General features: G+C 66.9%; 1 protein-coding gene across 1 annotated transcript in view; it reads left to right on the top strand.

Moving 5' to 3' along the window:
- The window catches only part of KIF5A (kinesin family member 5A), a gene marked incomplete at its 3' end in the record, with an annotated part of 22,847 nt that overhangs the window by 1,778 nt on the left and 8,899 nt on the right, over window positions 1-12,170 (top strand). Inside the window, 12 exon segments of the mRNA XM_041401246.1 lie at window positions 706-793; window positions 1,981-2,109; window positions 2,404-2,459; window positions 2,702-2,789; window positions 3,553-3,677; window positions 4,188-4,292; window positions 5,963-6,111; window positions 6,756-6,904; window positions 8,089-8,282; window positions 8,541-8,609; window positions 9,217-9,423; window positions 11,967-12,113. Coding sequence (XP_041257180.1) covers window positions 706-793; window positions 1,981-2,109; window positions 2,404-2,459; window positions 2,702-2,789; window positions 3,553-3,677; window positions 4,188-4,292; window positions 5,963-6,111; window positions 6,756-6,904; window positions 8,089-8,282; window positions 8,541-8,609; window positions 9,217-9,423; window positions 11,967-12,113 — 1,506 coding nt within the window.

A 12,170-nucleotide genomic window follows, 5' to 3' on the forward strand; every position in this document is an offset into this window, starting at 1 on the left:
CCCCCCCCCTCCCTTGGGGTTTGTGGGGCTGTGGGGGGCACAGGGGTCTGTGGGGGGCTCAGGGGTCTGTGGGGATCCCTGGGGGAATCTGGAGGGTCCTGGGGGTCTGTGGGGGGCTCGGGGGTCTCTGGGGAACCATGGGGAGTTCTGGAGAAGTCTGGAGGGTCCCGGGGGTCTGTGAGAGGATTTGGACGGGGGGGTCTCTGTGGATATTGGGGGGCTGGGCCCATGGGTGAGGGTTCAGGGTGGGCACAAGGGGCACAGAACGAGACCCCACAGCCTCCCCCCCCTCCACCGGGACTTACCGAGGGACCCAAGGCTGCCCCAGCCCCCCGCGCCTCGGGGGTCTCTGTTCGGTGACCCCCGTGTGATGGGGGGGGTCTCTGTCCGGTGACCCCCATGCGGGGGGGCTCTGCCTGGTGACCCCTGTGTGGGGGGGCTCTGCCCGGCGATTCCCGTGAGGAGGGGTCTCTCTCTGTCCGGTGACCCCTGTGTGGGGGGCTCTGGCCGGTGATTCTCGTGCGGGGGGGGCTCTGCCCGGTGACCCCCGGGCCTCGGGGGGGGGTCTCTCTCTGCCTGGTGACCCCCGTGCGATGGGGGCGGTCTCTGGCCGGTGATTCCCGTGCGGGGGGGCTCTGTCCGGTCACCCCCGTGCGGGGGGGTCTCTCTGGCCGCTGACCCCGTGCGTGTCCCTTGTCCCCCCAGGGCAAGCCGTACGTCTTTGACCGCGTGTTCCCCCCGAACACCACGCAGGAGCAGGTGTACCACGCGTGTGCCATGCAGATCGTCAAGGGTGAGGGACACGGGGACAGCGTGGGGACAGCGGGGGGACAGCCCGGGACAGCCTGGAGACAGCTGGGGACAGCCCGGGGACAGCCCGGGACAGAGTGGGGACACCGTGGGGGCAGCCTGCGGACAGCGGGGAACGGCCCGGGATAGGCCGGGGACACCAGGGACCAGGGACAGCATGGAGAGAGCCCGGGACAGCCCGGGGACAGCCCGGGACAGCCTGGAGACAGCTGGGGACAGTGGGAGAACAGCCCGGGATAGCCAGGGACAGCCTGGAGACAGCTGGGGACAGCCCGGGGACAGCCCGGGACAGAGCGGGGACACCGTGGGGGCAGCCTGGGGACAGCGGGGAACGGCCCGGGATAAGCCGGGGACACCAGGGACCAGGGACAGCATGGGGACAGCCTGGGACAGCCTGGAGACAGCCTGGGGACAACCTGGGGACAGCGTGGGGACAGTCCAGGACAGCCCAGGGACAGCGTGGGGACAGCCCGGGACAGCCTGGAGACAGCTGGGGACAGTGGGAGAACAGCCCGGGACAGCCCGGGACAGCCCAGGGACAGTGTGGGAACAGTGTGGGAACAGTCTGGGACAGTCTGGGGACAGCTGGGGACAGCAGGGACAGCAGGGAGCGCTGGCCTGGGGGGTCCTGGGGTTGCCCAGAAGGACTTGGGAGCTCTGCAGGACTTTGGGGGGGGGGTGTCACTGCTGTCCCCGGGGTTTTTGGGGTGTCCTTTGGGGGTCACTGCGGTCCCCGGGGTTTTTGGGGTGTCTCTGAGATCCGTTGGTGTTTTTGGGGTTCCCCGGAGCTCGGGTTTGGGGGGGGGGTGTCACTGCTGTCCCCGGGGTTTTTGGGGTGTCCTTTGGGGGTCACTGCTGTCCCCGGGGTTTTGGGGTGTCCTTTGGGGGTCACTGCGGTCCCCGGGGTTTTTGGGGTGTCTCTGAGATCCGTTGGTGTTTTTGGGGTTCCCCGGAGCTCTCCGAGGTGATCTGGGGAGGGTCGGGGACATTTGGGGTTCCCAGAGGGGTCCCTTGGGGTTTGGGGGGGTCTGCGATATCCCCGGGGGTCCCGGGAGGTATTTGGGTGTCCCGGGGGATGTTCGGGGATCCCGGGGGTGTTTGGGGCTCCCGGGGGTGTTTTTGGGGCTCCCGGGGGGTGTTCGGGGGTCCCCAACCCGCTCTCTCCCCCAGATGTTCTGGCCGGGTACAACGGCACCATCTTCGCCTACGGACAAACGTCATCGGGCAAGACCCACACCATGGAGGTGGGGCAGGGGGCACGGGGGCATTTCTGGGAAGCTCTTGGGGGCAAACTGAGGAGTACTGGGTGGTTACTGGGAATGACTGGAAACCATAGAAGGGGATGGGGGAGCGCTGGGAGGCACTGGTTGGTCACTGGGAGGCACTGGGAGGCACTGGGAGGTTACTGGGAGGTTACTGGAGGCACTGGGTGGTTACTGGGAGGCACTGGGAGGTTACTGGGAGCACTGGGTGGTTACTGGTTGGTCACTGGGAGGCACTGGGAGGTAACTGGGAGGCACTGGGAGGTAACTGGGAGGTTACTGGGAGCACTGGGAGGTTACTGGGAGGCCCCACCCCCCCGTGTCCCCCCAGTGACCAAGACCAACCTGTCGGTGCACGAGGACAAGAACCGCGTCCCCTACGTCAAGGTGAGGGGAGGGGGGGTCCCGGGGGGGGCTGGAGGGGCTGGGGCCCCCCCGTGGTCACTCCCCAGTGTGGGGGATGGGCTCTGTGCCCCCCGTGGTCACTCCCGGGGGGGGATGGGCTCTGTGCCCCCCGTGGTCACTCCCAATGGGGGGGATGGGCTCTGTGCCCCCCGTGGTCACTCCCCAATGGGGGGGATGGGCTCTGTGCCCCCCCCCGAGCCCCCCGTGGTCACCCCGCCCCCCAGGGCTGCACCGAGCGCTTCGTGTCCAGCCCCGAGGAGATCCTGGATGTCATCGACGAGGGGAAATCCAACCGGCACGTGGCTGTCACCAGTGAGCCCCGCGGGGACACGGGGGGGACATGGGGGACACAGGGACTGGGGACATAGGGACACAAAGACATGGGGACACGGGGGCACAGGGACACAAGGATATGGGGACATGGGGACATGGGGACACAGGGACACGGGGACATAGGGACACAAGGACATGGGAACACGGGGACATGGGGACATGGGGACATGGGGACATGGGGACATAGGGACACAAGGACATGGGGACACGGTTTCTGGGGGGTTTTGGGTGTTTTTGGGTGCTTTTGGGTGTTTTTGCAGGGCTTTGAGGGCGTTTCTGGGGGGGATTTGGGTGTTTTGGGGGGTTTTGGGGTGTTTTTGGGGGTTCTGGAGTGTTCTTGAGGGTTTCTGGTGGGTGTTTGGGTGTTTTGGGGGGGTTTCTGGGAGGGTTTGGGGCGTTTTGGGTGTTTTGGGTGGTTTTGGGGTGTTTTGGGTATTTTTGGGGTGTTTTGGGGGGGTTTCTGGGGTGTTTTGGGGCGTTTTGGGTGTTTTGGGGCTGTTTTTGGGGTGTTACTGGGGTATTTTTGGGGTGTTTCGGGTGTTTCTGGGAGGGTTTTGGGTGTTTTTGGTATTTTTGGGGTGTTTTGGGGGGTTTCTGGGGTGTTTTTGGGGTGGTTTTGCGTGTTTTGGGGTGTTTTTGGGGGGTTTCCGGGGGGTTTCTGGGGTGTTTCTGGGGTGTTTTTGGCTGTTTGGGTTGGGGGCCGTGCCCCCGTGCCCCGCCCCCAGCCGTGCCCTGCCCGCAGACATGAACGAGCACAGCTCCCGCAGCCACAGCATCTTCCTCATCCACATCAAGCAGGAGAACGTGGAGACCGAGCAGAAGCTCAGCGGGAAACTCTACCTGGTGGACCTGGCGGGCAGCGAGAAGGTGGGGGGACCCCAAAGGTGGGGGGGACCCCAAAGGGGGGGGGACGACCCCAAAGGGGGGGACCCCGGAGCTGCGGGACTGCAGGACCGGGGTGCAGGGGGAAGAGGAGGTGGGATGGGGCACTGGGAGGGGACTGGGAGGGGACTGGGAGCACTGGGAGGGGACTTGGAAGGCACTGGGGGCACTGGGAGGAGCTCGGGGGGGCATTGGGAGGGCACTGGGGACACTGGGGCGTGGAGTTTGGGGGACATTGGGGTTTGGGATCATTGGGGTTTAGGGGTCAGTGGGTTTTTTGGGAGCCATTGGGGCCATTTTTGGGGCCATAGGTGTTTTTTTGGGGCCGTTGTGGTTTGGGGCCATCAGGATCTGCAGGCTGGGGTGGGGGTCTCTGGGTGTTGGCACTGGGGGTCTCCTGCCTGATGGCACTCTGGGTTGGGGTCTGTGACCATCCCTGGGGGAGGGGGGCACACGGTGGGGGGGGGTGGTCCCTGAGCCGCCCCCTCCCCCCAGGTGAGCAAGACGGGGGCTGAGGGGGCCGTGCTGGACGAGGCCAAAAACATCAACAAGTCCCTGTCGGCGCTGGGCAACGTCATCTCGGCGCTGGCCGAGGGCACGGTGAGACCCCCGGAGCCCCCCGAGTGTCCCCCAGCCCCCCCCGGGTGTCCCCCAGCCCGCTGTGCCTTGCCCAGGCGTGGGGTCCCCGCTGTCCCCCCGTGTCCCCCTGAGCCCCTTGCCCCTAGTGTGTCTCTCTGTCCCTGTGTCCCCTGAGCCCGCTGTGCCCCCTGTGTCCCACTCCCGTGTCCCCCTGAGCCTGCTGTCCCCATATGTCCCCAACCCCAGTCCCCTGCCCCCCATGTGTGTTCCCTTGAGCCCACTGTCCCCATATGTCCCCAGCCCTGACTCACCTGTCCCTCGTGTGTCTCTCTGTCCCCCTGTGTCCCCCTGAGACCCCTGTCCCCCCGTGTCCCACTCCCGTGTCCCCCTGAGCCTGCTGTCCCCATATGTCCCCAACCCTGAGCCACCTGTCCCCAGTGTGTCCCCAACCGGAGTCCCCTGCCCTCCTGTGTGTCCCTGAGCCCGCTGTCCCCCGTGTGTCACTCTGTCCCCCTTGTGTCACTCTGTCCCCCGTGTGTCACTCTGTCCCCGCGTGTCACTCTGTCCCCCGTGTGTCACTCTGTCCCCCGTGTGTCCCCAACCCGAGCCCCCTGTCCCTCGTGTCCCACTCCCGCGTGTCCCCGAGCCCGCTGCCCCCCGCATGTCACTCTGTCCCCCGTGTGTCACTCTGTCCCCATATGTCCCCAACCCGCACCCGCTGCCCCCCGCGTGTCACTCTGTCCCCTGTGTGTCACTCTGTCCCCCGTGTGTCCCCAACCGGAGCCCCCCGTCCTCCCGTGTCCCACTCCCGTGTGTCCCTGAACCCCCTGCCCCCCGTGTGTCACTCTGTCCCCCTTGTGTCACTCTGTCCCCCGTGTGTCACTCTGTCCCCGCGTGTCACTCTGTCCCCCGTGTGTCACTCTGTCCCCCGTGTGTCCCCAACCCGAGCCCCCTGTCCCTCGTGTCCCACTCCCGCGTGTCCCCGAGCCCGCTGCCCCCCGCATGTCACTCTGTCCCCCGTGTGTCACTCTGTCCCCATATGTCCCCAACCCGCACCCGCTGCCCCCCGCGTGTCACTCTGTCCCCTGTGTGTCACTCTGTCCCCCGTGTGTCCCCAACCGGAGCCCCCCGTCCTCCCGTGTCCCACTCCCGTGTGTCCCTGAACCCCCTGCCCCCCGTGTGTCACTCTGTCCCCCTTGTGTCACTCTGTCCCCCGTGTGTCACTCTGTCCCCGCGTGTCACTCTGTCCCCCGTGTGTCACTCTGTCCCCCGTGTGTCCCCAACCCGAGCCCCCTGTCCCTCGTGTCCCACTCCCGCGTGTCCCCGCGCCCGCTGCCCCCCGCATGCCACTGTGTCACTCTGTCCCCCGTGTGTCCCCACCCGGAGCCCCCCGTCCTCCCGTGTCCCACTCCCGTGTGTCCCTGAACCCCCTGCCCCCCGTGTGTCACTCTGTCCCCCTTGTGTCACTCTGTCCCCCGTGTGTCACTCTGTCCCCGCGTGTCACTCTGTCCCCCGTGTGTCACTCTGTCCCCGCGTGTCACTCTGTCCCCCGTGTGTCACTCTGTCCCCCGTGTGTCCCCAACCCGAGCCCCCTGTCCCTCGTGTCCCACTCCCGCGTGTCCCCCTCTCCCCCCGGCTGTCCCCCGGCCGTCCCGCGGGGGTCCCGGCGCTGACGCCCCCTCCCCCCGCAGAAGGCGTACGTGCCCTATCGCGACAGCAAGATGACGCGGATCCTGCAGGACTCGCTGGGCGGGAACTGCCGCACCACCATGTTCATCTGCTGCTCGCCCTCCAGCTACAACGACGCCGAGACCAAATCCACGCTCATGTTCGGCCAGAGGTGGGGGGGCTGGGGGTCCCCCCCGGGAATGGGGGTGTCCGGCCGCACCCCCTCCCCCCGCCCAGAGCACCCCGAGACCCCCCCGAGACCCCCCCGGGGACCCACGGGCACCCACGGACCGCAGCGCACCCCAACAGCGCCTGCTGCACCCCAACAGTGCCCAGTGCACCCCAACTGTGCCCAGTGCACCCCAACAGCGCCTGCTGCACCCCAACTGCCCCCAGTGCACCCCAACAACACCTGCTGCACCCCACTATCTCCAGTGCACCCCAACAGCTCCTGCTGCACCCCAACTACACTCAGTGCACCCCAAGTGCCCCCAGTGCATCCCAACTGCTGTCAGTGCGCCCCAGCTGCTCCCAATGCACCCCAAGTTCACCCACGGTGTCCCAGCCACACCCCCACTGCCCCAGTGCACCCCGACTGCCTTCAGTGCACCCCAAATTCCTCCCCTTCACCCCAACTGTCCCCAGTGCCCCCGAGTGCCCCCCGAGTGCCCCCTGCACCTCACGGGGGTTGTGCTGGGGTCCCCAAAGCTGGGAGGGGAGGGGGGGGCAGGTGACCCCCCTGGGGTGACCCTGGGGTGCCCGGTGAGGGGTGCCAGTTTCGGGGAGCAGCGGTGCCAGTTTCGGGGTGCCCCCCAGGGCCAAGACGATCAAGAACACGGCCTCGGTGAACCTGGAGCTCACGGCCGAGCAGTGGAAGAAGAAGTTCGAGAAGGAGAAGGAGAAGAACAAAGCGCTGCGGGAGACGCTGCAGCGCCTGGAGGCGGAGCTGAGCCGCTGGCGGAGCGGTGAGGGGCACCCCGAAACCTGGGGGCACCCCGAAACCTGGGGGGCACCCCGAAACCTGGGGGGGACCCTGAAACCTAGGGGGAATCCTGGGGCACGCCAAAACCTGGGGGGAACCCCGGGACACCCCGAAACCTGGGGGCACCCCGAGACCTGGGGGCACCCCGAGACCTGGGGGGACCCTGAAACCTGGGGGGGACCCTGGGGCACCCCGAAACCTGGGGGCATCCCCGAGACCTGGGGGGACCCTGAAACCTGGGGGGGACCCTGGGGCACCCCGAAACCTGGGGGCATCCCCGAGACCTGGGGGGACCCTGAAACCTGGGGGGGACCCTGGGGCACCCCGAAACCTGGGGGCATCCCCGAGACCTGGGGGGACCCTGAAACCTGGGGGGGACCCTGGGGCACCCCGAAATCTGGGGGCACCCCGAAACCTGGGGGGAACCCCGGGGCACCCCGAAATCTGGGGGGGACCCCGGGACACCCCCCCAGCCCCCTGGGGACACTGAGGCACAGAGTGTCCCCTGGGGGAGCACGGGGGAGCCGGGAGGGGCACCCCGGGACCGGGAGGGGCAGCCGGAGATGTGAGGAGACCCAGCCCTGGGGAGGAGACCCCAGCTGTGGGGAGGGGACCCCAAGAGTGGGAAGGGGACCTCAGATGTGGGGAGGGACCCCAGATGTGGAGAGACCCCAGCTCTGGGGAGGGGACTCCAACTATGGGGAGGGACCCCAGATGTGGGGAGGGGACCCCAACTGTGGGAATGGACCCCAGATGTGGGGAGGGGACCCCAACTGTGGGAATGGACCCCAGATGTGGGGAGGGGACCCCAGCTGTGGGGAGGGGACCCCAAGAGTGGGAAGGGGACCTCAGATGTGGGGAGGGACCCCAGATGTGGAGAGACCCCAGCTCTGGGGAGGGGACTCCAACTATGGGGAGGGACCCCAGATGTGGGGAGGGGACCCCAACTGTGGGAATGGACCCCAGATGTGGGGAGGGGACCCCAAAAGCCCCCAGCCCCCAGTAGAGACCCCGAGGCCGCATCCTTCACGGGAGAGGCTGAGCTGCGAGGGGACCCCCAGCCCTGTTGGGACCCCCAGCCCTGTTGGGACCCCCAGCCCTGGGGCCCCCCGAGCTCCGGGTGTCCCCCAGCCCTCGAGGGGGGCTCTGAGGCCGCGTCCCCCCCAGGGGAGGCCGTGCCCGAGACCGAGCAGCTGAGCGAGGCCGAGGCGGGGACGGGCCCGGGCGAGGGCCAAGGGGGGGCCCCCGAGGAGCCCCCCCTGAACGACAACAGCTCCTCCATCGTCATCCACATCTCGGACGAGGAGCGCCACAAGTACGAGGAGGAGATCCGCAAGCTCTACAAGCAGCTGGATGACAAGGTGGGGACCCCCAGCCTGCCGGGGACCCCGCCGGACCTGCCAGGGACCCCCAGCACCCCCCAGCACCCCAGGACATCAGGGGACACCCCAGTCTGCCCAGCAGCCCCCAGACCCTCAGCGTGCCCGGACTGGTGGGGCCCCCCTGGCAGCTCCCAGTGCCCCCCAGTTCCCCCCGGCAGATCTCAGATCCCCCCAGTTCCCCCCAGTTTCCCCTGCCCCCTGTGCCCCCTGTGTCCCCTGTGCCCCCTGTGTCCCCAGGATGACGAGATCAACCAGCAGAGCCAGATCATGGAGAAGCTCAAGCAGCAGATGCTGGACCAGGAGGAGGTGAGGGCCCTGCCCCTGCAGACCCCCTCTGTGTGACCCCCCCCCCAGAACCGGGCACCCACTGGGACCCCTCTGGGACCCCAGCCCAGACCCCCTGGGCCCCCTCACCCTGAGGACCTGGGACTCTCCAAACCCTGACCCCCCGGGACCCCCATGTGGCCTCACTGGGACCCCCCAGGGCTCCTTTGGGACCCCCCAGGGACCTTCAAGGACTCCTCTGGGACCCCCAGTTGTGACCTCAGGCTGACTCTGCCAGGACCACTTTGGGACTGGTCCCAGGACCCCCCAGGACCCCGAGCCTCCCCCTCGACCTCTAGGTCTCCTGGGGGTGTCCACCATGACCCCTGGACCCCACCATGACCCCTGAGATGCTCACTGTGACCCCCTGGGACCCTCACCATGACCTGTGGGACCACACTCTGCACCCTGTGCCCCCCACTCTGCCCCCTGAGCCCCCCACTCTGCCCCCCCGTGCCCCCACCGTGACCCCTGGGACCCCAACCATGACCCCTGGGATGCTCGCTGTGACCCCTCTGTGCCCCATCATGACCCCTGGGACCCCCTCCCGGTGTCCCGGTGTGCCGGTGTGCCGGTGTCCCCGGGGCAGGTGCTGGCGGCGGCGCGCGGCGGGGGCGAGGCGGCGCGCCGGGAGCTGGCGGCGCTGCGGGCCGAGCACGGCGCGGCGCGGGCCGAGGTCACCGAGGTGCTGGCGGCGCTGGAGGAGCTGGCCCGGAGCTACGACCGCAAGGCCCAGGAGGCCGAGGACACCGGGCGCCACAACCGCCGGCTCGCCGACGAGCTGGCCCGCACCGAGGTGAGGCATGGACACCGGGACTGACACTGGGACAGACGGGACAGGGACAGGGACAGGCACAGGGACAGACAGCGGGACGGACGGGACAGACACTGCGACAGGGACAGGGACAGGCACTGGGACAGACACCAGGACAGACACTGGTACGGACACAGGGACACTGGGACAGGGACAGACACAGGTACAGCCACCGGGACGGACACTGGGACGGACAGGACAGACACCGGGACAGGGACGGGGACAAGCACAGGGACAGACGGGACAGACACCGGGACAGGCACAGGGACGAACACTGGGACATGCACTGGGATGGACACTGGGACGGACGGGACAGACACTGGGACAGGCACAGGGACACTGGGACAGACACAGGGACAGGCACAGGGACAGGCATAGGGACACTGGGACAGACACAGGGACAGGCACAGGGACAGGCATAGGGACACTGGGACAGGCATAGGGACACTGGGACAGACACAGGGACAGCCCGCAGAGCATCCGTGGGGCTGGGAGCTCAGTGGGGAAAACAACGAGAACCCTACAGGGAAATCTGTGGGGAAAACAATGGGAAAACCTACAGGGAAATCTGTGGGAAAATAAATGGGAAATCCTACAGGGAAACCAGTGGGAAATCCTACAGGGAAATCAATGGGAACCGTACAGGGAAATCTGTGGGAAACCCTACAGGGAAACCAATGGGGAAATCAATGGGGAATCCTACAGGGAAATCTGTGGGGAAAATAATGGGGAAATCAGTGGGGAAACCTAACTGGGAACACATTTGGGACCCCAATGGGGAAACCAACAGGAAAAATAGCAGGGAAACCAACGGGAAAGTCTACAGGGAAATCATGGGGAACCCAATGGGAAACCCAATGGGAAACCCAATGGGAAACCCAACAGGGGAAACCAACAGGGATCCCAGTGGGGAAACCAACGAGGAACCCAATGGGAAACCCAACAGGGAAATCAGTGAGGAAATCAGCTGGGAACACAATGGGAAACCCAGTGGGAAAAAGAGCAGGGAAATCAGTGGGGAAAACAATGGGGAATCAATGGGAACCCAATGGGGAAACCAACAGGGACATCAGTGGGAACCCTACAGGGAAATGAACCAGGAAACCCAGCGGGGAAATCACTGGGAACTCAACAGGGAACACAACTGGGAACCCAGTGGGGTTCTACTGGGAGCCCAGCAGGGAAACACCACGGCAAAACCTCCATGGGGTCCCCACCAGGACTCACACTGGGGTCCTGCTGGGAATTCCCACAGGAACCCAGTGGGGATTTCCAACAGGATCCTACTGGGAATCCAGCTGGGAACCCTGCTGGGACCCTGCACTGGGAATTCCAGTGGGGTCCTGCTGGGAGCCCAACAGGAAACCCAGTGGGGACTCAGCTGGGATCCCTGCTGGGAGTCCCCCACCAGGAACCCCAAAGTGGCTGTGAATCCACTGGGAAACCTTCTGAGAGCCCCCAGGGGCACCCCACAGGGATTCCCAGCAGGATCCTCCTGGGAATCCCCATGGCCACTGGGGATTCCTGCTGAGGGCTCCACAAGGTCACACTGGGAGCCCCTGGGGGTGTCAGACTGGGACCCCCAATGGGCTCCTACCGAGACCCCGCCTGGGATCCCTGCTGAGATCCCCCCCAGACCCCGCTGGTAACCCCAAACAGGCTCCTCAACCCCACTGGAAAACCTGGGTGGAGCCCACTGGGACCCTCCCCCTCTGACACAGCAACGCCCAAAGCCCCCTCCCCCAGGCCCAGACTGGGGCTCCCAAACCCAAACTGGGATGCTGTGAGCCAGGGAAACCCCAAAACAGGAGCCTCAAACTTGGGAGCCCCTAAACCCCAAACTGGACCCCAAAGAGGGGACTCCCCCTCCCATCAAGCCACACCCCAAAAAAGAGATTCCCCCCGAGCAGAAGAGAGGATTCCCCCTGCCTCAAACCAGTGCCCAGAGTGGGGAGCCCTGCCCTTGAACTGGGGTGCCAGGCTGGGTGCTCCCCTCGGGTGGGACCTTGGGGTGCTGGGGGTGGTGCCATGGCGGCGGTTCCGGGTGTCCTGAGGGGCGCTGGGGGGGCCAGGATGGGCGGGACTGGACGGGACTGGGCAGCACTGGGTGTTCTGGGCAGTACTGGGCAGTATTGGGTGGTACTGGGCGGCACTGGGTGGTACTGGATGGTTCTGGATGGTACTGGGCAGCACTGGGGTGTGCCAGGGCATGCTGGGAGTGCGGGCACACCAGGGTGCAGGGGCTGTGGGGGCACAGGGGGTGCCAGGGCTGTGGGGGCACGGGGGGCACAGGGGGCACAGGGGGTGCCAGGGCTCTGGGGGCACAGGGGACACAGGGGGCACAGTGGGCACAGGGGGTGCCAGGGCTCTGGGGGCACAGGGGGTTTCTGGCAGTGTTGGGGTTCTCAGGTGCGTGAGTGCCCGGAGGACCCACAGGATGTCCTGGGTGTGCCCTGGTGGCACGGGGGGGTCCCGGGGGGTGCCGGGTGCCGCTGCCCGCACTGCCAGCGCTGTCGCTGTCGCAGGCCACCACGCTGTCGCTGGAGTCGGAGCTGTCGCGGGCGCGGGAGCTCGGGGGGCAGCAGCGGCGCCGCGCGGCCGAGGTGCTCAACGGGCTGCTGCGGGACCTGAGCGAGCTCAGCGCCCTCGTGGGCAGCGGCGACATCAAACTGGTGAGGGCACCGGGGCACCGGGGCACCGGGGGAGCTGGGGGCACGGGGGAGCCTGCG

This window comes from Onychostruthus taczanowskii, unplaced genomic scaffold (assembly GCF_017590055.1).
Source record: "Onychostruthus taczanowskii isolate IOZ18803 unplaced genomic scaffold, ASM1759005v1 scaffold188, whole genome shotgun sequence".
NCBI lineage: Eukaryota > Metazoa > Chordata > Aves > Passeriformes > Passeridae > Onychostruthus > Onychostruthus taczanowskii.